General features: G+C 40.9%; 2 protein-coding genes and 2 long non-coding RNA genes across 4 annotated transcripts; all 4 read left to right on the top strand.

Moving 5' to 3' along the window:
- Nucleotides 1–2292: 2292 nt before the first annotated feature.
- On the top strand, nt 2293–4791 carry LOC115589743 (uncharacterized). The gene is made up of 3 exons (XR_003985589.1): nt 2293–2350; nt 2935–3009; nt 4573–4791. It is a non-coding gene; the product is annotated as an uncharacterized LOC115589743 (long non-coding RNA).
- An 847-nt stretch (nt 4792–5638) lies between these two features.
- LOC115589720 (mucin-5AC-like) lies at nt 5639–6985 on the top strand. Its single transcript, XM_030430819.1, has one exon. It carries the CDS (start codon nt 5688–5690, stop codon nt 6915–6917), a length of 1230 nt encoding a protein of 409 aa, XP_030286679.1. The 5' UTR covers nt 5639–5687; the 3' UTR covers nt 6918–6985.
- A 438-nt stretch (nt 6986–7423) lies between these two features.
- LOC115589449 (mucin-5AC-like) lies at nt 7424–18780 on the top strand. The gene is made up of 5 exons (XM_030430290.1): nt 7424–8810; nt 13078–14725; nt 14801–15426; nt 16446–16510; nt 18552–18780. Exons 1-5 carry the CDS (start codon nt 7503–7505, stop codon nt 18778–18780), a joined length of 3876 nt encoding a protein of 1291 aa, XP_030286150.1. The 5' UTR covers nt 7424–7502.
- LOC115589738 (uncharacterized) lies at nt 11335–13067 on the top strand. The gene is made up of 3 exons (XR_003985583.1): nt 11335–11460; nt 12819–12878; nt 12974–13067. It is a non-coding gene; the product is annotated as an uncharacterized LOC115589738 (long non-coding RNA).
- Nucleotides 18781–26781: the final 8001 nt, after the last annotated feature.

The raw sequence follows: 26781 nt of genomic DNA, 5'->3' as shown, positions 1-26781 counted from the left end.
GTTTATGTGTTGTGGAAAAAAAAAAATATTTCCGAGATTGTAATACTACCTGGTTTATATCGTAAGTAATGAAATTCTGAGTTTGAATTTGTTCTCCAAAACTACAGTGATCCTTTAATAAAGACAAAAAAATGACTCCATTTCTTAATCCTATCATATATTTTGCTCTTTACAGAGACTTGTTGACTCATACAACTTTAATTGCACCATTCTCATTTAAGCTGCACTATTTTGTGATCTTTTCTATACCTTTTCTTCATTTCTGTTATTGTGATGATGCAACAACCAGATTTCCCCCCTGGGGATCAATAAAAGAGTATCTGATGTTACCAAATCAAACAATGCAGTGTGTTATATTAGGAAAGTTTAATTGAATTCAAGGCGATTGTCTTGCACCATCTATGACGTGTGTCAATACAAACTGGTACAGAAAGCATTGTTGAACAACACGTACCTCTTTCTGTTTGCTATTATCAACTCTAATTGCAACATGTGTCCCACACACTGAACTTTTCAGCAAGTTTCCAAAAATATCCAGGAATGTTCCTCAGAACAGCGTGACTTGCTATGAAAATAAATGTCACAGGCTTTGTCAGTGCTATGAGGTGTAATTAAAGCAGGTAGAACTGGTTTCCTTAGACAGTTAAGATAGTTTTGTTTATCAGCGTACTGAAGATTCGCTCAAGATTTGAGTGCTGTCCACAAATGGTTCACAGTTATGAAAGGTTAGTGTCATTATCAAGATTTTATCTCTCAAAATCTTTATGATCTTCAAGTCAGTTGCCCTCTTTTGTTTGCTAGTCAGGTTAGGGTGCAGTCAAGCAGTAGTACAAGTTCTCGCGGTGATTTTCTAAATTTGGAAGAAGAGGACACGAGGGATTTAAAATGTTTGTATGTGTGAGTGAGAGAGGGAAAGAGAGACAGATGGACAGGTAGGGGGCTGTGACGAAATTCCCAGATCAGATTCAAGCCTATGACGTTGCCACCTATGTATACAAAGGTACAATCCTGTCTGGCTTTTTTTTTTCTAAGAGGAATAACTTCAGTTGTGTTTCCATCTATCTGCTTTTATGAATCATTAAAAATAAACGTGACTTTTGTTTAAGTATCTGTAGGTCTGCAGTGTAGAGTGTTTGTTTAAAGATAGCCAGTGTTTCCTGTACCTTCTTCTTGAATGGCTTTAATTTATTAATTTTTTTTTCAGCCGGCTTGCACTGATGTCAGAGATATGCTTGTTATAAACACCTGTCATTTTCTGCGAGTGAGTTTCAACCTTGAAGTCATCAGACAGATTAGAGAGATGTCACCTTGGTTTCACGAGCCTGTAATTTATCTGTAAATTATACATTGCAGCCGATGTTTGTTGTAAAGTTGCAACAGATGCTAAAAATACTTTGGAAATGGTTCATAAATTCGACCATTAAACATTATCTGGATGGCCTTTATAAAGTTACAAGTGATGTTTATAAGCCTTTACAGTTGCTTAATAAAGTCATTTCTTTGTTTGTTTACAATATCTAATATTTCTATACACTTACAGTAATGATGATTATCATAAAGCTGGCAAAAGAAAGCACTTCTTCATCTTATTGCGGTTACATACGGCAGCCCTGAGAGGCACATGTGAAAAAAAAAAGACGTGGTAATTTATTTTTGAAGTCTGATCTAAATAGTTTTCTCTCCAGTATTTATAATACTCTCTCTTAACCTGAGAAGAAGTAGTCTAATGAAATCTTTAAAAAAAAAAAAATCCATATTCTCTGAAAATGACTTGCTGTAATTAAATAGTGTATCTCTGCAACTTCAAGGTCTATGTTAGTGTCAAAGTAAAGATAACACTTGTGAGATTTCTGCAGTGGTGGAAACATCAATATGTTGTGACACAGCATGAATACAATATTTAGTTTCTGCCCATGTCATTTTAGATACAACTGTGTTTCGGCCTTGAATCTGTAGCATCTCACGTTTTATTTGGTACATTGTTTGTAATGTTAGGATAAAATACTACGACAGGTATCACCAGCTTTGTGGGAATGTACCATTTTTATTTCTTTTGCTTTAGTAACTTGATGTTGAAATTGTATTTTCTTTCAGTAAATGGTTGTGATGTGCTTTTGGTCCAGCTTCTACCAGTTAAGTGGGTGTGCTTCATGAATATGTTGTTACATGATTAGCATGCCCTTTTATGTTGTGTCGTGTAATATGAAACCCTGTTTCTAGAATTTTAGAAGTAATTCCTTACCTTTTCCTTTTTACTTGCCTCTCAGGGTTTATTTGAGGATCCCAACATACCTTAATTGACTGGCAGGTGCACAAAGTGACACTTGCCTGGCTCAGATTATGAATAATGGTGAGTAATAAGGAGGGATCCTTCATATTAAAAGAGCATGTTAACTTAAACATAACAACAAACATTGATATATTCATTCATATTCAAACATTTTTGTAAGTATCTTTTTTTTACTAGAGACATCTGGTGGGCCAACTTTGGCCTTGAGGCTTACTTTGGGCAGCCCTTTTATAAAGTGTTACTTTTTTTATGGATCATACAATAATGAGTGTCAGTTAAGTTGGTAAACGAGACAAATTAGTCTCTTCAAGTATGGTGACAATCTAGAAACAGAATCAGAAGTAATGTAAAAAAAAAAAAAGCTCAATTATGGCACAAAAAGAAAAAAAAAATCCAGTGCTCAGGAAGCTGACTGATTAAAAGGCTTTGTAAAAACACTTGCGATGTATGTACTAGTGGGTGGAAAAATGCAGAGACTGCATCTCAAGAATTTATCAACCTGCGTAATGGTACACAAGGTATGTAGTAAGGAACGCAAGTATGCAAGACATGCGGGACACACTGTTGTAAGATTAAGGTGTTTGGCTACAAATAATAGGAGACAAATGCCTTGAATGTGTTGCTCTTTGTCTGTGCTTTGTTAGTAGATATGCATGCTGCTCATGGATAACCATCGTTCGTCACCATGAACTGTGCATTTTTCTTAAGCCTACTGGCAGGTGAGTCAGACTGCATTGCATCCATTGTGCCCTGATCTGTCAAGTCTTGTTTTATGGAGTAACGAAACTGCCAAGTCAAAAATTAATAAATGGTTCAATAAATTAATATGCAATGAAATGCATTAAAATGTAAGCATTCATTGATACATTTTTGGTATTCAAGCTTCAGGCTTCAGTTAAATGGGGGATTACGTCCAGTGTCCTCCTAGAGGATACTAGGAGGACACTGCGAAAGTGGGAGATAGTTAGCTCAGCTGGATAACTTTAGCACTGCTTCTAACTTTTCATTCATGTATATTTCAACACATGCAGAGCCAGTAGCAGCTCTCACACACACAGTCACAGCACTGTGTTCATTGTGCATTTTCACTCACAAATACCACAATTAAAAAAATGTTATTGGATCATTAAGGGTCATGGAGAGAGAGGAAAAGGGGTCCATGAATAGGCTGTACAGGAGCAGAGGTGTGGCTGGGGCATGTAGGAGCCCAGTGGTAGAAACTAAGGGTGGGGGCACATTCTGTTGAGCATACAGCTTCATAATCCCACTGTGGTTCCTATAAAAGAGAGGAAAAATAATTACTGAGATGGAAGTATTTACCCTAACACTCATGTCTGATTGTGTGAAGAAAATGCTGCACCAGGCGCAATCCTAACCCAATAACAAGGATAAATGTTGGCAAAACCTCCATTTATCTTGCAACTTAGGTTACATTTTTTTCTCTTGGCACAATTCTTTACTTATGCTTTGGTTAGCCTTAGACACCATGAACTCTTGGTCATAGTTTATGTCTCCTCAAAACATTGCTGGAAATTGTTTTGCCTGCTGGGAGATGGACAGATGGTAGAGAAAGGGGTGGTCTTACCTATAGGTCTGTGAAGGTGATTCAATTAGTAAGGCACAGATTATTGAATTGGTTAGAACCAGTGGCATGGTCTTGTTATGGAACCCTGAAGGAGCCATGTTATGCTCATTTTTCAGGTTCATAATTTAATTTTGGGTTTCTAGTAGCAACTGACTACATGCTTTAGTGCTCCAAAAAACACATCAGTATTTGCTGCAGTACTGTATTCCCTCTCTGGCCTTTTTAACCTCCAAATTATTTTACATGCTCAAGAATATATATAAAATGCTAAAGGAAAGAAAAAAATGAAAAACCTTAATAGGTATAATAATAATAACTTCACATAGGAAGGAGGCGTGTCCTGAAACCTCATCACTATGAATGTAATTCCCTAATCGACAGCTAAAAACTGTCTACTTCCTGGCTGATTCACAGTCCGTGTAGCCATCGAGACTGAAGTATTATTAGTGTGTGTTCACGCAGGTATTCAAAAAGGATCAGTCAAAACCAAGAAAAATTGATAGCTTTAAACAATAGAAGACTGAATTAGAGATTTCAAAATCAAAATAAGTACCAAGGAGATATGGAATTATCAGAAAAAATTAACTGCATTTCAGTATAATTTTATTTTCAATTTCTGCTATTAGTTATAATGTTACCGTTGCAATTGTTTTAACATTAATTGATATAAAACCATGTGCCTTTCCCTCACGCACAGCTGTCTGCCTGCCTCACTTCATTTGCCCAGCCGCTACAGAGGCTCCTGAAATTAACTCAACAAATGCTCTGACCACTACAGTACCAGAGGTCAGCGGGCTTTTAACACCTCAGTCATTCAAAACGCAACATTTGGCAACACCAGACACCTGGACGATGCCAACAACTGCCATGGAGTCAACATCTGTGACTTCTCTTGATGATCCTGCCCAAACCTTTTCTGATGACACAAGCCTACCAGCTTCACAATCATCGACAACAAACATTGTTGATGCACCCACAAACATATTTCTGACTTCCACGCAGACCACACCTCAAAGCTCAGTCGTCACAGCACACAGCATTCCACAATTATCAGCAACTTATCCCATCTTAACAGACACATCTACACACAAATTTCAAGACAGAAAGCAGACAGAGGAGCCACATTTAACCTCAAATGAGATGGTCATGTTAATCAATTCATCCTCCTCCACATCTGGAGGCTCAATTGAAGAGAGTTTATCAATTATTCCAACAGTTACAGCGAGGGACATGACCACTACTAAGAAAGCAACAAGAACGGACAAAGTTAAAACAGTTTCTGGATCAACCGTGGCAGCAGATGACAACAATTTATCTACGGCACCATTAGCTAAAACAGCAAAAGGGCCTACCGCCTTTCAGACAGAATCCACCAAAACTTCAACACAACCTGAAAGCTCTGAGGCAGGACAAAGTACGAAAGCTGTAGCCACAAAATCCAACACATCACTCAAGCAAACCACTGAATCTGCACCATTTAAAGCAACCACAATAGCCACAATGCATGCAACAACAGTAATTGGAGCACCTTTGGCCGGCGAGACAGAAATTGCAGTTACAAGACCAACACAGACCACTACTGAAACCACTCAAAACATAGGATCTTTAATAACATCATTTGTGACAACAATGCCACATACTACAACCTCTTTAAAAACAACAACACTGCAATCTACAGCTTCTGTAACAACAAGGCTGCAAGCTACATCATCTATGACAACAATGGCACAAACTACAGCCTCTGTAACAACAGCACCAGAAACTACATCATCTGTGACAACAACGCCACAAACTACACCATCTTTGATAACAATGCCAGAAACTACATCATCTGTTACAACAATGCCACAACCTACAACATCTGTGATAACAATGCCACAAACTACATCATCTGTTACAACAACGCTGGAAAGCACATCATCTCTTACAGCAATGCCACAAACTGCAGCCTCTGTAACAATAACAATGCCACATATTAAATCATCTATAACAACAATGCCAGAAACTACATTATCTGTGACAAGAACGCCACACAGCACATTATCTGTGATAACAATGACACAAACTACAGTGTCTGTCACACCATCATCATCTGTTACAACCACTCCACAAACTTCAACATCTGTACCAACAACACCACAAACTGCACCATCTGTGATAACAACGACACAGAGCACATCTGTAAAATCAAAGCCACAATCTACATCATCTGTGACAACAACCGACCAAACTATATCATCTGTAACAACAATGCCACAAACAACAGCCTCTGTAACAACAGCTCCACAAACTACATCATCTGTTAGAACAACGCCTCAAACTACAGCCTTTGTAACGACAGCACCAATAACTACATCATTTGTTACAACAATGCCACAAACAACAGCCTCGGTAACAACAGCCCCACAAACTACATCATCTGTTACAACAATGCCTCAAACTATAGCCTTTGTTACAACGGCACCAAGAACTACATCATCTGTTACAACAATGCCACAAACTACATCATCTGTTACAGTGCCACAATCTACACCATCTGTGATAACAACACCACACAGCACATTATCTGTGAAAACAACACCACAAACTACACCATCTGTGATAACAACACCACACAGCACATTATCTGTGAAAACAAAGCCACGAACTACAGTGTCTGTCACACCAACGCCACAAACTACATCATCGGTAACAACAAAACCACAAATAACATCATCTGTGACAACAACAGCACAAAGCACAGCATTTGTGACAATAATTCCACAAATTGCAGCCTCTGTAACAACCGGACCAGAAATAACAGCCTTTGTAACAATCATGCCACAAAGGACATCATCTGTGACAACAATGCTGCAAACTACATCATCTGTTACAACAAAGCCACAAAGCACAGCCTCCTTAGCAGCAGAGCAACAACCTACATCATCTGTTAAAACCACTCCACAAACTACATCATCTGCAACAACAACACCACAAACTGCACCATCTGTAATAACAACGCCACAAATTACATCATCTGTTACAACAATGCCTCAAACTTAAGCCTTTGTAACAACCCACCAAATTTTATCACCTGTAACAACAGTGCCACAAACAGCCTCTGTAACAACAGCACCACAAACTACATCGTCTGTAACAACAAAGCCACAAACTACACCATCTGTGACAGCAACGGTACAAAGCACAGCATTTGTGACAATAATGCCACAAACTACAGCCTCTGTAACAACCAGACCAGAAACGACAGCCTTTGTAACAACCATGCCACAAAGGACATCTTCTGTGACAACAACGCAACAAAACACATCATCTGTGACAACAAAGCCACAAAGCACAGCCTCTTTAACAGCAGCGCAACAACCTACATCATCTGTTACAACCACTCCACAAACTACATCATCTGTAACAACAATGCCACAAACAGCACCATCTGTGATAACAACACCACAGAGCATATCATTTTTAACATCAAAGCCAAAATCTACATCGTCTGTGACAACAACCCACCAAACTATATCATCTGTAACAACAATGCCCCAAACAACAGCCTCTGTAACAACAGCACCACAAACTACATCTTCTAGAAGAACGGCACCAATAACTAAAGCCTTTGTAATAACAGCACCAATGACTACATCATCTGTTACAACAATGCCACAAACTACATCATCTGCTACACTGCCACAAACTACACCATCTGTGATAACAACACCACACAGCACATTATCTGTGAAAACAATGCCACAAACTACAGTGTCAGTCACACCAACACCACAAACTACATCATCTGTTAGAACGCCTCAAACTACAGCCTTTGTAACAATGGCATCAATAACAACATCATCTGTTACAACAATGCCACAAACTACATCATCTGTTACAATGTCACAAACTACACCATCTGTGATAACAACACCACACAGCACATTATCTGTGAAAACAATACCACAAACTACATCATCTGTAACAATAAAGCCACAAATTACATCATCTGTGACAACAATGGCACAAAGCACAGCATTTGTGACAATAATGCCACAAACTACAGCCTCTGTGACAACCAGACCAGAAACATCAGCCTTTGTAACAACCATGCCACAAAGGACATCATCTGTGACAACAACACAACAAAACACTTCATCTGTAACAACAATGCCAACCTATGTTACAACAACACCGCAAACTACAGCCTCTGTGACAACAGCATCACAAACCAAATCGTCTGTTGCAACAACGCCACAAACTACATCATCTGTGACAACAATGCCAGAAAGCACAGCCTCTCGACAAACTACATCATCTGTTACAACAATGCCACAAACTACATCACCTTTGACAATGACACCACAAACTACATTGTCTCTTACAACAACACCACAAACTACATCCTATGTGACAATAAAACCACAAACGACATCATCTGTAACAACGCCACAAAGCACAGCCTCTGAAACAGCAGCAGAACAACCTGCATCATCTGTTACAACCACTCCAAAAACTACATCATCTGTAACAACAGCACCACAAACTGCATCATCAGTAATGACAACATCACAAACTACATCATTTATGACCATGCCACAAACTACAGCTTCTGTAATAACATCACACAGCACATTAACCAAGACAACAACACCACAAAGCACAGGGTCATCCGACTCCCAAAAATCTGTTTCTCCGCCTTTTACAAACTCAAGTCCTCTTCAGCCTGTCTCAATTTCCTCAGAGACATCAACCCTAAATCCTGCAAAAGCCAACACGACAGAGCAACAAGATAATCCAACTTCTGGGAGAAATACAGTGTTCTTCAAATATAGCCCTAAAATCGCTGATGTGAGGCCCCTTGTCTTTGAACACCCAACCGTGATCCAGACCACATGCCTAGTTTCAAATGATGCCAACGAGGACAAGCCAGATCAGAACAACACAAGTGAGGTAATTACGACATTTTAGGGAGTAGTTTGACATTTTGGGAAACATCCTTATTCGCTTATTTGCAACTAAATAAGGCAAGGTAAGATTGATACCGCTCTCATGTTTGTGGGGTAAATATGAAGCTAAACCCTGTAATAAGTGAGCTCAACAGAACAGCTGTCGATGCCCAAGTTAACAAAATCCACCTACATATGTAACATGTTATGTGTGTTATGTGTCAGGGCTATGCTAAGCTAACTGGTTGGATGGCTATAGTTCCATACAGTGTTTACCAAACTGATATGAAAGTGTTTAAATATTTCTCAAAGTAGAGACCTGTCATATATTTGAATACATGTATTCCAGCAACTCACTCAGGTTGTTTTACTTAATACATCCACAGTCACTAACAATTAATACTAATCTGTAGTAAAACAATCTTTCTTTTTTCATTTTCAGATTCCCACATTGTCACCTGAAATGTGACTTAACCTAACCTGCATGTCATTGGCTCGTGTGAGGAAACTAGAGCACCCATAGAAAACCAATGCAGGCACAGGTAGCAGATGCAAACACAGAGAAAATCCCCAGCTGGCCAGTGGGTTCAAACTAAGAACCTTCTTGCTTTGAGGCAACCGTGTGAAAAACTGCATTACCGTCTCACACCTGTATTAGACACAGAAGCTTTGATATCCTTATCTTTGGCTGATTGGTGATCACCTCAAAGGATCTTTAGTGAGCCCCTACACACCTAGACTAGCTAATAGACTAGCTATTGTGTGCTAAAGAGGAAGAAGAATGGCACAAATAATGGCCCTGAAATGTCAGCAAATGAGCATATGCCATTTTTTTTTTTTAAATGCCAGTGGTATGTTTTAAAATATGTGCTCCACTACCAATGTGACATCACTGATTCTCTTTAGGTGTCTCACACTGAATGTTCGTTTTCTTAGCTAAGCTGTATGCTGACTTTATGCAGTGGACTGTGAAGTAGTAACTGTAAAGAAGACAGGGTAAAGCCACATATAGACATATCACTCAGTTTCCAGTGGCATTGATGCTTACAACACAGATTGTTGAAGTAAGCCAGGCACTGAATGATGTCTGTAGAGATTCTTCCTACATATTTGTGCTGGTTAGGCCAGTTCATCCATTTTTGTTTTGTCTCCTTGAGATAGACATGCTGATAATGTGATGATGATGAAACTGAAAGGTTTTTAGTTTTTTTCAAGTTTTATTTCCTTTTATTTATTTGTTTTAGCTATACCAAGTCTTTGTCTATGGGTTCTATTACCATTAATTTATGGTTGTCATTTTTACATTAATTTAGATATTGAAGTGTAGTATTTTTAAATAAAGTTTGATTTTCCATTGCCTTTGTATTTTAAATAATACACATAGTTTTGGTAGAAGTATGCCTTTAACTACTTTACTTTACCCAATCGATTTGATTCTGATGTTTTTGTAATCATAGGCATTATCTTAATTAACTTAATCTTGAGAAGCCAATACTTGTATTGTTTAGGACAAAGCAATACATTGTGCTTCCAATAAACTAATTTTTCATGCCTGTAGTATATGTGATGTGCCATGTTTTGTTTTTCTTTCGTTTCTCTTTTTGTGGACTTCATATTCAAGTCAGTTAAAGATATCATTGTGAAAGTGACAGTCAGCCTGGCCTGTGTTGGGGAACGTTTCTCTACTGGGACTGAGTCTAGCACCAACACATCTCGATTTCAACCTTTGCATTTGTAGTAGCCCTAAGTCTCATAGATTTTCACAGAAAGCCTACACAAAGCTGGTGTCTGTCTATAAGGCAAAGGTCAATCAGAATAAGAACACACACTTTAGAGAGATTTGAATAAAATACAACTCAAGAAAACAATGAGAAATAGGAGTTATTCAAATTGAAATATGCAACTAATATGGCAAAAAGAAAATGTCCTTATGTTCTTGGTGTTCTATTGTCTTAACAGAAGTCGTTTAAGTCAAAGATTTTGTCTGTATGTTGCAGTGATCCACACCCACCAGAAATTAATATCAGTATCTGTGAATGTCCATAGAACTGGATGGGTCAATACTAAATTTGGAGATCCCCCTGCAAGTTATACAACAGCCAATCTTCTATTCTAAATAGAAAAAGGATTGTATAGGCAGTTGTGATGCCCACTGTGGTGGAACCTAAAAAGGAGTGCCAACTACAACAACTTTAACTTCCACCTAAGATTTGTAGAAATTCACAAAACTGATTTCTAAAATATTTTTGAGAGCAGACAAAATATTATTCATTTCAATACACAGGTTACTAAATTCGATTTGTCAGGTGAGTCAGTTCTCTGTTTGTGAAAGGGATGTAAGATAAGATACTGAGGGTTTGTTTATTTGAGTGGAATGCATGGGTAACAGTGCACAACATCATCTAGTGACTAAAGTATGTAAGTAACTATGAATCTGAAGCTGTCGGGGCACTTTTTTTCCCCTTTGTCTCTATTGTTTCTTCACCCATGACAAAACACGTCATTTTAGTTTGCAGCAATATATAGGACCTAAGCAAACAGATGGCATCACAAGGGATGTGCACCAGGGACAGGAACATAAGGAGTCTCTGAACCAGTTTTTGAATTAATGCAAATCTAAAAACATTATTAATACATTTTGACTATTACTTGGCGTAAGTAAATTTTTTTGTCTATATTCTATATTTTAGACTGCAACTTGTGTTTCAGCATACTGTACATTTAAATGCATGTAATTTGTTGTGAAATTTTGCTTGTCAGTAGGCTATTGCATGGTATAATTTTTTTTCTGCCCATCTTATTTTGATGCCAAAACATGATAAAAAGTTATGATTAAAAAGAATAGCAATAATGCATTGGTTCTTGGAGGATCTTTTTGCTTGTCCCTATCCATAGTGAGATCAGAAATCAGGGTCTGCAAGCTGCATGCCTGTAGCCTGTTGGGTCTCTCTATTTAGTGCACATGTAAATACGGTGCAATTTATATGGCTTTGCCCCTTTGATAAATGTGCTGTGTTTGAAATTTTTCAGTATTTGACAATACAGATCGATGTCTAAAGGCTGTTTTGTCAGCAAAAGAAAAGACATGACGTGACTCACGATCTTTACATGCTTTAACTTGCAATGTAAAGCATTGTCCACACCACAATAGCTTTTAAGCTTTACCTACATCTTAAAGACTACATTATAATTACGACACCAGTTCAGATTTTTCAGATATTATCAGATATATCAGATATTACTTCACTACTATACAATTCAATGATACAATATTTTTTATTTTGTTACATTTGGCTACATTTCAATTGGATTTGTTGGCTGCCACCTTTAAATAATGACCTAAAGTAAATTTTGGTTAAGCTTAAGATATAAGATCATGGACATCAAGTCAGGTAATTTGGTAGAAATTACATTTCTTTTCTTTCTTTTTTGGTTCTGTTCTTCTGTGGTATGTCTTGGAAATTACCTTTACTTTCAAGGTTAACAAAATTGTACAAAAGGGCAATTTAGGTACCATTTTATTTTCAACCACCACATCCTACGATCTGAAATCAATTATGAATTCCCAGAAAAGAAAAAAAAAGGTTTATAATATATATAATTGTGTCAATTACACAACAACAAGTGCTTAGAGTGCTAGAACTGTCTGCCAGTGATAATATTAGCTTGACTTTTATTCAATTGACATTTTTAATTGGCTTACTTAAAATGGCATTAAGGGGAAATTCTCTTGTTTATTTTAAAACTGCAATATGATTCTTAATGATTCCGGTAATTCAAGACTTAATTTGTTATTACATGTAACTTCGAGAAAAGTAAATGAATGCAATCAGTGCTGTTTTTATTGGTAAGTTTAAATATTCGATATCGCCTTAAATACAAACATAATTTACCTTGAACGGCACTGCTTAATGACACTTGGACTACCTTCAGAAATTGAACATTCAACACATTTGCTAATGATCTATTCAAATAAGTTTTTGTGAGTCACTGTACCGTCATTTTTTTGCAGGATCAAGAGCGGGCACAATGGGTAGTGGACAAGTCTTATCATTTTTGCTTATACTCACAGGTAAGTGAGAGAATATTGTAAAATAAAGTTATGGTATTGATAGGCCTCTCGAAAAATGATGTGATTGCAAACATTAATCCTTCTGTTCTTTACAGTTGTAGCCACTGGGTTTGCTCAGATAGCAACCACCACCATGGCAGCAACAACCACCACCACAGCTGCTCCAACAACGACAACCACAGCTGCCCCAACAACCACCACCACAGCAGCAACAACCACCACCACAGCTGCCCCAACAACGACCACCACAGCTGCTCCAACAACAACAACAACAGCTGCCCCAACAACCACCACAACAGCTGCCCCAACAACCACCACCACAGCAGCGGCATCAACCACCACCACAGTTGCTCCAACATCGACAACCACAGCTGCTCCATCAACGACAACCACAGCTGCCCCAACAACCACCACCACAGGTGCCCCAACAACCACCACCACAGCTGCCCCAACAACCACCACCACAGCTGCCCCAACAACAACAACCACAGCTGCTCCATCAACGACAACCACAGCTGTCCAAACAACCACCACCACAGGTGCCCCAACAACCACCACCACAGCTGCCCCAACAACCACCACCACAGGTGCCCCAACAACCACCACCACAGCTGCCCCAACAACAACAACCACAGCTGTCCAAACAACCACCACCACAGGTGCCCCAATAACGACCACAACAGCTGCCCCAACAACCACCACCACAGCAGCAACAACCACCACCACAGCTGCCCCAACAACAACAACCACAGTTGCTCCATCAACGACAACCACAGCTGCCCAAACAACCACCACCACAGCTGCTCCAACAACGACAACCACAGCTGCCCCAACAACCACCACAACAGCTGCCCCAACAACCACCACCACAGCTGCACCAACAACCACCACCACAGCTGCCCCAACAACCACCACCACAGCAGCAACAACCACCACCACAGGTATCCCAACAACAACAACCACAGCTGTTCCATCAACGACAACCACAGCTGCCCAAACAACCACCACAACAGGTGCCCCAACAACCACCACCACAGCTGCTCCAACAACAACAACCACAGCTGCCCCAACAACCACCACAACAGCTGCCCCAACAACCACCACCACAGCTGCACCAACAACCACCACCACAGGTGCCCCAACAACAACAACCACAGCTGCTCCATCAACGACAACCACAGCTGCCCCAACAACAACCACCACAGGTGCCCCAACAACCACCACCACAGCTGCTCCAACAACGACAACCACAGCTGCCCCAACAACCACCACAACAGCTGCCCCAACAACCACCACCACAGCTGCACCAACAACCACCACCACAGCTGCCCCAACGACCACAACCACAGCAGCAACAACCACCACCACAGGTATCCCAACAACAACAACCACAGCTGCTCCATCAACGACAACCACAGCTGCCCAAACAACCACCACAACAGGTGCCCCAACAACCACCACCACAGCTGCTCCAACAACAACAACCACAGCTGCCCCAACAACCACCACAACAGCTGCCCCAACAACCACCACCACAGCAGCTACAACCACCACCACAGGTGCCCCAACAACAACAACCACAGCTGCTCCATCAACGACAACCACAGCTGCCCCAACAACAACCACCACAGGTGCCCCAACAACCACCACCACAGCTGCTCCAACAACGACAACCACAGCTGCCCCAACAACCACCACCACAGGTGCCCCAACAACCACCACCACAGCTGCCCCAACAACCACCACCACAGGTGCCCCAACAACCACCACCACAGCTGCCCCAACAACAACAACCACAGCTGCTCCATCAACGACAACCACAGCTGTCCAAACAACCACCACCACAGGTGCCCCAATAACCACCACCACAGCTGCTCCAACAACGACAACCACAGCTGCCCCAACAACCACCACCACAGCAGCAACAACCACCACCACAGCTGCCCCAACAACAACAACCACAGCTGCTCCATCAACAACAACCACAGCTTCCCAAACCACCACCACCACAGCTGCTCCAACAACGACAACCACAGCTGCACCAACAACCACCACAACAGCTGCCCCAACGACCACAACCACAGCAGCAACAACCACCACCACAGGTGTCCCAACAACAACAACCACAGCTGCTCCATCAACGACAACCACAGCTGCCCAAACAACCACCACAACAGGTGCCCCAACAACCACCACCACAGCTGCTCCAACAATAACGACCACAGCTGCCCCAACAACCACCACCACAGCAGCTACAACCACCACCACAGGTGCCCCAACAACAACAACCACAGCTGCTCCATCAACGACAACCACCGCTGCCCAAACAACCACCACCACAGGTGCCCCAACAACCACCACCACAGGTGCCCCAACAACCACCACCACAGCTGCTCCAACAACGACAACCACAGCTGCCCCAACAACCACCACAACAGCTGCCCCAACAACCACCACCACAGCTGCCCCAACAACCACAACCACAGCAGCAACAACCACCACTACAGCTGCCCCAACAACAACCGCCACAGCTGCTCCATCAACAACAACCACAGCTGTCCAAACAACCACCACCACAGGTGCCCCAACAACCACCACCACAGGTGCCCAAACAACCACCACAACAGGTGCCCCAACAACCACCACCACAGCTGCTCCAACAACAACAACCACAGCTGCCCCAACAACCACCACAACAGCTGCCCCAACAACCACCACCACAGCAGCTACAACCACCACCACAGGTGCCCCAACAATAACAACCACAGCTGCCCAAACAACCACCACCACAGCTGCGCAAACAACCACCACCACAGGTGCCCCAACAACCACCACCACAGGTGCCCCAACAACCACCACCACAGCTGCTCCAACAACGACAACCACAGCTGCCCCAACAACCACCACAACAGCTGCCCCAACAACCACCACAGCTGCATCAATAACCACCACCACAGCTACCCCAACAACCACAACCACAACAGCAACAACCACCACCACAGCTGCCCCAACAACAACCACCACAGCTGCCCCAACAACGACGACCATAGCTGCCCAAACAACCACCACCACAGCTTCCCCAACAACCACCACCACAGCAGTATCAACCACCACCACAGGTGCCCCAACAACCACCACTACAGCTGCTCCAACAACGACAAACACAGCAGCCCCAACAAGTACAACTACAGCTGCTTCAACAACTACAACTACAGCTGCCCCAATGACAACAACCACAGCTGCCCCAGCAACTACAACCACTGCTGCTCCAACAACAACCACAGTTGCCCCAGCTACAACAACCACAGCTGCTCCAACAACGACAACCACAGCTGCCCCAGCACCACCAAGTGTGCGTATTGAGGCAGTCGTGGTGCAAACATATGTGGTAGAACTAAGTGATCCAAACAGCGAACAATTTAAGGCTCTTGCAATAACAGTTGTTACAGTGGTGAGTACAAAAATCCTACTGTTTTTCTAGTAGGATTGCGTTATTTATTCCATTTGGAGATTATCATATATTTTTGTTTATATTTGTGATTTTTGTGTTCTCTTTCTTTTCCCCAGTACACTGAAATCTACAGATCTAGATATGGCTCGCTCTTTGTCCGCTGTACTGTCATAGCGTTTAGGTAACATTTTCAAGTTCAACTGACTGTGCTCTACTGTCTGGGTTGTGTTCGCCAATCTTCTATTTTTATGTCAACAACCATCAGATATCATAGAAACTGTTAGTATAATTTTGATATGTGCACTTGTTTTTGCAGAGAAGCTGTGGGTACAGCACGAGCAAGCAATACTGCGGCAGAGGTGGATGTTGAGTTCAACAATACTGCATCACCAGAACAAGTCCCACAAGCCGAAGCTGTTGCAACAACCTTGGTAGAAGCTTTTAGTAACTCCAGCAATAACTTCAACCTCACTGTCGACACCAGTTCTGTTGCAGTAGTTCGTAAGTAAACAGTACCTCTAAAATGTTTTCATGTGGCTTTTAGACCTTAGAAAAGCATAGAACTACAGACATTGATCCTTTTTACTGGGTGTATCATTGTGTGTATGTGGTTATTTGCATTTATTTTTCATTTTGTTGAAACAAATCCTTCAACTAGATTTTAATCCTCGTCTTATGTCATACTACACTTAATTATAGGGTTTAAATAATCATTTTCTGCTGTCAATACCTTTACTGGTTACTTGCTATCAGAATATTTGTCCCCAATTTGACAAATTATAGCAAACATCAGTATGACTGTTTATATGAAATTATACTATATTTTGTGATGTATATGCTTCCCAAAAAGACCCTCTAGCTAAAGTGGTCTTTTTTATCCAAACTTCCTGCATGTATCTTTTTATAGCAACTGTTGTAACAACAACCCTTCCTGCCACAACAACCACTGGTGCTGCAACTACAACTACAAGTGCTGCAACTACGACCGCTGGTGCTGCAACAACAACTACTGGGGCTGTAACTACAACAACCACTGCTGCTCCTACGACAACAACTACAGCTGTCCCTTCAACAACAACCACAGCTGCCCCAACAACAACAACCACAGCTGCCCCAACAACAACAACTACAGCTGCCCCAACAACAACAACCACAGCTGCCCCAACAACAACCACAGCTGCCCCAACAACAACAACTACAGCTGCTCCAACAACAACAACTACAGCTGCTCCAACAACTACAACTACAGCTGCTCCAACAACAACAACCACAGCAGCTCCAACAACTACAGCTGCTCCAACAACTACAACTACAGCTGCTCCAACAACAACAACCACAGCAGCTCCAACAACTACAACCACAGCAGCTCCAACAACTACAACCACTGCTGCTCCAACAACTACAGCTGCTCCGACAACTACAACCACAGCTGCCCCAGCAGCACCAAGTGTGCGTATTCAGGCAATTGTGGTGCAACCTTATGTAGTTCAACTAAGTGATCCAAACAGTGAACAATTTAAGGCTCTTGCAATAACGGTTGTCGCAGTGGTGAGTACAACAATCTTACTGTTTTTCTAGTTGGATTCCGTTATTAATTCCATTTGGAGATTACTATGTATTTTTGTTTATATGTTTGTGTTGTCTTTCTTTTCAACAGTACACTGACATCTACAGATCTAGATATGGCTCGCTCTTTGTCCGCTGTACTGTCATAGCGTTTAGGTAACATCTTAAATTTTCGAGTTCAACTGACTGTGCTCTACTGTCTGGGTTGTGTTTACCAATCTTCCATTTTTATGTCAATAACGACAAGATATCATGGAAACTGTTGATATAATTTTGATATGTGCACTTATTTTTGCAGAGAAGCTGTGGGTACAGCACGAGCAAGCAATACTGCGGCAGAGGTGGATGTTGAGTTCAACAATACTGCATCATCAGAGCAAATCCCACAAGCTGAAGCTGTTGCAACAACCTTGGTAGAAGCTTTCAGTAACTCCAGCAATAACTTCAACCTCACTATCGACACCAGCTCTGTCGCAGTAGTTCGTAAGTATACAGTACCCCTAAAGTGTTTTCCAGTGGCTGTTAGTGCTTAGGAAAGCATAGAATTATAGACATTGATCCTTATACCATATTTTGTGATGTACATGCTTCCAAAAATGACACTCTGGCTACCGTGGTCTTTTTTATCCAAATTATATGCATGTGTCTTTTTATAGCCACTGTTGTAACAACTACCCTTCCTGCAACAACAACTACTGGTGCAGCAACTACAACTACTGGTGTTGCAACAACAACCACCGGTGCTGCAACTACAACTACAGGTGCAGCAACTACAACTACTGGTGCAGCAACAACAACCACCGGTGCTGCAACTACAACTACAGGTGCTGCAACTACAACCCCTGGTGCTGCAACTACAACTACAGGTGCTGCAACTACAACTAGTGGTGCTTCAACTACAACCACCGGTGCTGCACCCACAACTATTGTTGCTGCAACTACTACAGAGGCAGTCACGACAAGGCAGTTGACTTTCAGCTCTGATGAGACATATACAAGCGACTTGGGAATTTCATCATCTGCAGCTTTTATAGCTCGAGCCACACTGCTGAAGACAAATGTAAGTCTGTCTCTGAGCAAAAACCCAGCAAAATGTGTGCATCTTAAGTTGCTGGTAATGTATTATATCGCAGTATTTTGCATATTCCATCTTATCTTTTATTTGCATATTCATCTTTTATATTACACACATACAAAGGCATTTGTTAGGTTCACCTTAAATCTATATACAACTGCAGTTTTCAGTTTTCAATATCAGATTTTCTGCAATATTTGAGCGTTAGTGCTTGTAATATGCATTTCATTTATGTACTTACAACTGGTTTGCTTGAATTTCTGCAGCTTGAACCATTCTACCAAGCAGCCTATTCTTCATTCCGATTCTTGACAGTGAATTCATTCAGGTAATAACTTTATGGTTGTTATGTTCACAGAATCTCCAGAGTATTGGTCATACCTTCATTTAAATACAATCATGTTTTTTTGGTCATTGTTTTTGCAGTAATGGATCAATCATTAACGACTTGGGCCTTGGATTTGCATCCACATCTGTTCCTAATAACACTCAGATCGCAAATACTTTGATTGACGCAGCCTCAAATATCACAGCCTTCAACATTGACACCACCTCCATTTCTGTGGATGGCACACGTAAGAAATACTGAATGTCACCTCATCAGAAGTGTACAATATAACAGAACTGCTTGTTAAAACAATTTTGTGTTTCTTTTTCTCAACATTTATAGAAGTTTCAAGTGGAGTGATGCACAAGATCAGTCTCATCACTGCATCCTTCCTTGTGCTGCTGTCCTGGATGCTGTCAAGCCAGCAATAGTGTCAGTGATGATGTCTATGTGAAACCGCGTCAAAAAGTGACTGCTATCACTGGTATGAAAAAGGACTTGTTCCCATTCTAAATTGAAGAAGCCCTCTAAGGATCCCAACTGTTATATATGACTTGGAACTGACTTCCAAACATGAAATTCAAAGTTGGTTGGTAACACACACTGACAACAAAGGTCTATTCAACCTTGAATAACAGAGACCTTTACTAGAACTTTTTCTTATTTCTCTGTTTGATGTCCCAGTAAGCCCATCAATGACAGAGACAACAATGAGCATCTGGCCCCCCCCAAAAAAACTATACCTGCAGTGATGATTATAATCGAACTTTAATGTATTTTGTTACAATGACATAATTTAAAACCATATATATTCAAATTGACCACGAAGGTGAGACCTTTGAATCGATATGTCAAAATTATTTACACTACATTCAGTTTGACTCTAAGAGTTGTGCAAAAAAAATAAAAATAAAAAATCAGCCAATTTTATACTTGCAATGCTGCAAGTATAAAATGCTGTAACAATGTTCTGTATGATTATCCAGTCACTTTCCTTATTTATATATATTTATATGTCATACACAAGTGTATTATGTAAGCTTTGCTGTATATTTGTACAACTTGATTAAAAAATACCTTGCGCCATGATGATTGGGATTCAAAAGTTGAAAACTGTCTATACTATATTACTGACTTATTACAATCTAAATTGGCTAAAAACAAGTGCATCACACGATATTTAAGATGTTTACAATAAAGGCCCTGAATATTAATGTACAGATAATCAATTCCTGTCTCATTCTTTGTGTCACAATCGGTTGTTCTCAGTGGGGTCAAGAGGAACAGATTCCATTGAGACTACTTATACTTTAAAGGTGCAATATATAAGAATTTTGGGTTGAAAAAGAAGAGCAGAAAAAAAGAACAGTTGTGACATTATGTATACTGTTTGTATTGTGTTGCAGAGATGTCTCCCCATGATAGCAGTAGAATCAGCTCACCCCTGCCCACCCTCTCTTATAATGCCACTCTGAGCTCCCAGTCTTGAATGCTAGCTGCATGGCTAACTGAACTGACTAGCTGACGGCAGCGACAGTAAGCAACTGTGGTTACTCTAGTATGCTGCCCCATATTTGTTTGGACCGACCTTGCATCATCAAGTGGCCATTTCTTTCATATTGCACCTTCAAGATGATGTTTAGTCCCATGACTGAAGATAACTGTAGTTTAGTGGTAGAGCAGCTTATCAGGCTGCTTTGATACTGCATCATCAAAGTTTTGTCATGGGACAAATAACTATCTCAGATGTATCATCATTAAAAATGCTAAGATTTGGCGTGCAGGTGGTCGAGTGGTTAGAGCGCATGCCATATACCCAGCCGACCCTGGCTCGATTCCAGCCGGAGGTCCTTTGCTGCATGTCACCTCCCCCTCTCTCTCCCGTATTTCCTATCTGTCTACTGCTTAATAAAGGTGTCTATGCCAGAAAAAATCTTAAAAAAAAATAGCATTTAAAAATGTTAAGATTTTATTAGTTTTATAACTCATTGTCTAATTGTAAAAGTGTATCTGTGTCAACTATAAGTCTGATAAGGGAACCATAAACAAACTTTTAGCCTTCACCACAAAGAATGTCTTTCCATTGTATCATTTCCATCTATACCCTGTATCATGGATAATAATATAGTTATAATAAACACATTTTATTTAATATGTGTTCATTCATTCAGACACATGACATGCAAAATAATTGGATACAAAAGTATACTTTTATGAGATACAGGATTTTTACACAATTTAAAATAATGATTTCACAAGCAAATATCAATAAATGTTGACCAAAATAATGAAATAAAAGAACACATTACTGCCAAAAGAGACAGCTTAAGTGCATTCAGCTTTAGAGCATTGTAGCTCACATACAGTTTCTAAGTCCTGTGTAGATTCTTGTCAAACAGTCATTTTAAGGGGAAGCAGAGATACCATTATTTCATATTGCCAGTTGGAGGTCAGTCATAAAAAAACATGCTAGCACTGCCAGTAGTGATGTATTATTTATTGCATGTTGTTATTTGGACATCTACGTCTTACACTTTCTCATGTCTTCATTGTAATTGAGTATGACACAAGTAAAAGATGTAACCAGTTTCTCAAAAGTTGTGAAACTTTCTCTGGAACCTGCATAAGAGTATTGTGATAAGATCGTGTTTTTGCAGGGGGTGGAAAAGTGCAAAACAACTGGCATTCTTAAAGTGTAATTTGACTTTGTCCTTGTCTAATGTCAACATTTTTTTAAGTAAAACATGTGAAAATGCCCTCTGTGGTGCCCTTTCAGTGCCCTTTGTGTGATGGTGCCCCTTTAATTTTTTCAGTTGTAAGTATTGGTGTAGAATAACCGGATGAATGTCTGAAGTACTGAAACGCTGTTGTCATTAAACTTAATTGCAAGCAAAGTGGACAGTGTGCGGGAGTTTTTTTCCTGATTTTGTCAGCCTTCAGTCTTCTCCTACACACCTGTCAAATTGAGGTGTGCAAAAGCTGCACTACATAAATAGAAGCATCAAAACTATGGAGCAGTGGCGGTTCTAGACCAGTTTTCATAGGGGGGCCAGGTTGGGGCCGGCTTTTTTGTCAGGGGGCACATACAACCCGGAAAAAAGGATAAATCCCTCATTCAGACAAACCAGTGTTTACAATTTCAACAATTTTGATTGGGTAGTAAACTGCTGAGACACTTTATTTCTGCCTTTCCCTTCAGAACAAAATCATTGCAAGAAATCTGTCATTGTATTATTGATGCAGACTCCCTGTCAGGGGGGCCACAGGGGGGTCCAGACTCAGAGTTACGGGGGCACTGGCTCTGTTGCCCCCCCCAGAACCGCCTCTGCTATGGAGAGATGTTTTTTGGTAACTCTGCGTGGACTTGAGATTCTGGAGCCAATTACGTCATTTAGCCACCTAGAGGAGAAGGGCTATAAATGTGTTTGAGGAGGTGGGAATGTGACTGGAAGTGTGAACACTAGGGCTGTAACGACACATGTATCAAAACCGAAATCGTTGGTCGTTCACACAGAGTGAAGCACCGTTGGAGTAAAGACGAACCGCTGTTTAATTCACACAGAAAGCCGGCGCTGCGGCAGGGACGTGCACATGATTATAGAGGGGCAGGGGCTCAAAGTCAGAAAATATGTACACAATATGTAGATTAATTAATGTAAAATTAATAAATAAAGTACTTATAGAAAGCTAACTACTTCGCTGTGTATCCTGTGTAGCTGTGAGTGATATGCAATTATTGTCAACATGAGTTTATTCACATTATCATAATATTGAGGTTTGGAAGACATGCAATTCAGCTGCAATTCTTAAAAAGCAATGTAACACTGGTTAATTAATAGGCTATTTATTGGAGGTCAAGTGCAAACTAGAAATACAGGCTACACATCTAAAAATGTGACAAAACCAAGAAATGACTACTATGACTGTTAGTAGGAACAACAATGTTTACAACAGCAAAGTCACAGTAAACTCAATATCTGGAAGAAGATTAAGATTTGTGGCAAGATAAACAGCCGACACAGACAGCTGTCAGATTAGATTATTAACTCTCATTAAGCAGTTAGCTTAACAAGTACAAATGGACACTCTTCTGAAATATCACTCATATTTAAGTAAATTGAATAAGTGGAAGGTGACTTGTTAGCCCCCACAAGGAAGTTATGTTCATGGATTTATAACTCACAAAGGTTCAAGTCGCTCCACTTTCACGTCTCATCATCGTGCATGGTGGAAGTTCAAGATGACGCAGCGGTTTCTCTCTCTCTCTCTCTCTCTCTCTCTCTCTCTCTCTCTCTCTCTCTGTCTTCAAAATAAGAGCTTTGCATTGCACCCCATTGGAGTTTAGAACTGGGTTCTTAGCGGGGGGCTTTTAATTTGAAAGTAGCGACCGTTTGTAGCGAGAGAGAGCAGAGCCAGAGCGGACAGAGAAGAGGCTTTTTAGGCTCAACACACACCCACACACCATATTACGTACGAAATGCGTACGGTAGATAACAGTGGCGTTTTTATATCGCCGACATCCCTTTGCACAACTGGATTTTATTTAAACAACACACAAAAAGGGCACTTTTTAATAAGAGGTAAAAAGGGCAGGGGCTCAAGCACCCCTTGGGCCTTATGTGTGCACGTGCCTGCGCTGCGGCTCCTAAAGAGACGTGACGGTACACGTCATGATGATGACGTGTGTGTGTTTTCAAGGTGTTTCCCAGGTGTTCCCTGTCAATCTAAACCTGCAGATAAGTTATAATCATGTGGATGCTGTTATAATGTGTCTTGATTGAGATCCTGACCCACCGAAGTTGTGTTTTTCGCTCTAAATTACATAATTACATAACTGCCATCAGTAAACAGGTCGCTGACTGACTCTGTCACTCTTAAAGTTGTTTTTTTTTCCGTGAAAAGTTCACTGAAGTCTCGGTCCAGAGGGCAGACCGTTGCAGAGACTTTTTTTCATCACAAACACTCGTTGAGTTAAAGTTTTTTTGCCAGTGACAGACGCTGTTTTTCGGGCAGAAATGTGACTAGGAGACTGTAGGACAGACAGGAGGACAGACGCTTCTCCATGAACAGCTGCTGAATTTTTTTCCTAGTTGCCAATGACAGTTACAGTTACTATGTTACCTTCATTTGGTTCTGTAACGTTGCTTTGTAGGACATTTCTCTTTATTTAGTTGAGTGAGGGACCTGTGCAGTTAACAGACCATCCCATAGACAAGCCCTCTATACGCGCAGCGGCTCATCCATTCACACTGGTTCAGTATTCAGCAATACTGCACCTAACCCTAACCCTGATACTATCAGATGAGTATCATATACAGAAGTTATTGAAATGTTACAAAAATAAAATGTTTAATAAAAAAAAAAATTAAAAAAAATATCGAGGTTTGTATCGAACCGTGGGTCAAAAATCGTGATACATACCGAATCATGAGTTTGGTGTATCGTTACAGCCCTAGTGAACACTAATCCCTTACTGCTCCTTTGGGTTGTTTACATGCCATTTCAGACACAAAGTGATTGCTCTGTAGGCATGAGAGCAGATTTGACACATTTTAACATTTCTAGGAGTATAATTTCAAGTTAAACCAGAATTATTCTCAGTCAGTCTGATTGCATGCAAAATATAAAAGGATATTTTATATAAAGGATAGAATAGGAGATGTACTGGATCATGTTGATGTCATGGATTTGCAGTTGTCCAGAGAGGAATTTAAACACAGATACTTTTGTTTTTATCTTTAAAAAGATATATTTTATTTGTAACTTTTTCTTTTACAGAGAAAAGACAGGACGTTGAGGCCTCAACAAACAAACAAACAAACATAAATGCCTCATCAAACCCCTTCTATCACCTACTGGGGGGCAAGAAGAAAATCAAATAAAAAATCAAATAAACCCCAAGGAGCAAAACAAGCAGACAAAGGGACAAGACAGATAAAACAGTTGGTGTTCTCTTCAATATGGGTTTCTATGTTCATCCATTTATACAATTACAGTGTTTAATTATATAATAGACAAATGTTCAACTAAAATATAAAAGTCTTTAAGGTGTCATGGTGGTCCCCACTGCATTGAGATGTAGTCAAGGATGGGCTGCCATATCTGTTTAAATCTACTTGCTTTCCCTGATAACTCGTAACGGATCTGTAAAACAGGCTTCAAAACATGGGGAGAGCTTTTTGTTCAAAACCTTAAGAATTACTTTCTTTGCAATGACCATTCCATATTGGATTGACAAAGCTCTGGGGCCTCATTTATAAAACTGTGCGTAGGATTGACGTCAAAAGGTTGCGTACGCACGAAACACAGAAAGTGTGTATGCAAAAAAATATCCTAATTTATAAAACAGTGCGCATGCACGTTCTACGCCGATTCCCCTTTATAAATCACACTCCACTCTAAATGTGGCGCACCTGTGTGCGGGTCATACCACGCCTATATTTGCCTATGAATATTCAGAGAAACGCCCCTGATTAATATTCATTCATGACTGAAAGCATGCCGGAAGCAGAGAGAAAAGCGCAGTTCCACTCAGTGTGAGGTGGAAGTTCTTGTCGGGGAGGTGGAGAAGAGGAAGGCTGTATTATTTGGTGGACACAGTGTTGGGTTGGGTCACCAATGCCAAGACAATGTAAATGATGTTGCCTCAGAAAGTCGGAGTGTGGCCGAAGTGAAAAAAAAGTGATCAGACGTAAAAATGGAAGCAAAAAAGCGCCTGGCGTCACACAGGCAGAGCGTCTGTGTGACGAGCGGGGGAACGGGCCAACTGGAGCTCACCCCGCTGGATGAACAACTGACGGGATCATCAGGGAATCCCTCCTGAGTGACGTGGTGACAGAGGTGGAGGGGGACACCAATGCCGGCCCAGTTCATTCTCACTCGGTGCTCTTATAGCAACACAGTGGCAGTTAGTGGCACCGATTACATTTCGGAAACTGGACATTGCTGGAAATTGCGCATTTTTATTTGCCTGTTCACCCACCGTATAAGGAAACTTTATGTACTGCTGCGACAAACCAATTATACCTCCTAACATGTATGGCATAACACTGCTAAAGGTTAGCTTGGATATCCCTGACCTGTCAATTCCCTCTGGAATAATGTGCCAGTTGAAACCCGAGTGTTGTGAGCACTTGAAGCGGGACTGGCACGGCGTGGTTTCTGCGTGTGCTCCTCTCTAACGCTGGGCCCAATACCGCACGTAGATCCAAGAGGACAGCTCGTGGGAGTCGGAAACGGCTCATCAGCCACTCGTCACTGTTGGCCAGTGGATCTTGCTGGTCACTGAAGTTCCGCTCCCTCCGTATCCTTCCATTTGCCACATCCTCCAACAGTGCCAAAGCAGCCATTGTGCGCCATAGCGCATTGTGAATACATGCCTTTATATGCCCATCTATGAGGTAATATCTGCTACATGTGTGAGAATTACCCTGACTGACTAACAGTCCTTCAGACTAACAATATAAGATAATTATAGTCTTTA

Source organism: Sparus aurata, chromosome 10 (assembly GCF_900880675.1).
Source record: "Sparus aurata chromosome 10, fSpaAur1.1, whole genome shotgun sequence".
In the NCBI taxonomy this organism is placed as follows: domain Eukaryota; kingdom Metazoa; phylum Chordata; class Actinopteri; order Spariformes; family Sparidae; genus Sparus; species Sparus aurata.
This window is presented reverse-complemented; position numbering and strand designations above follow the sequence as displayed.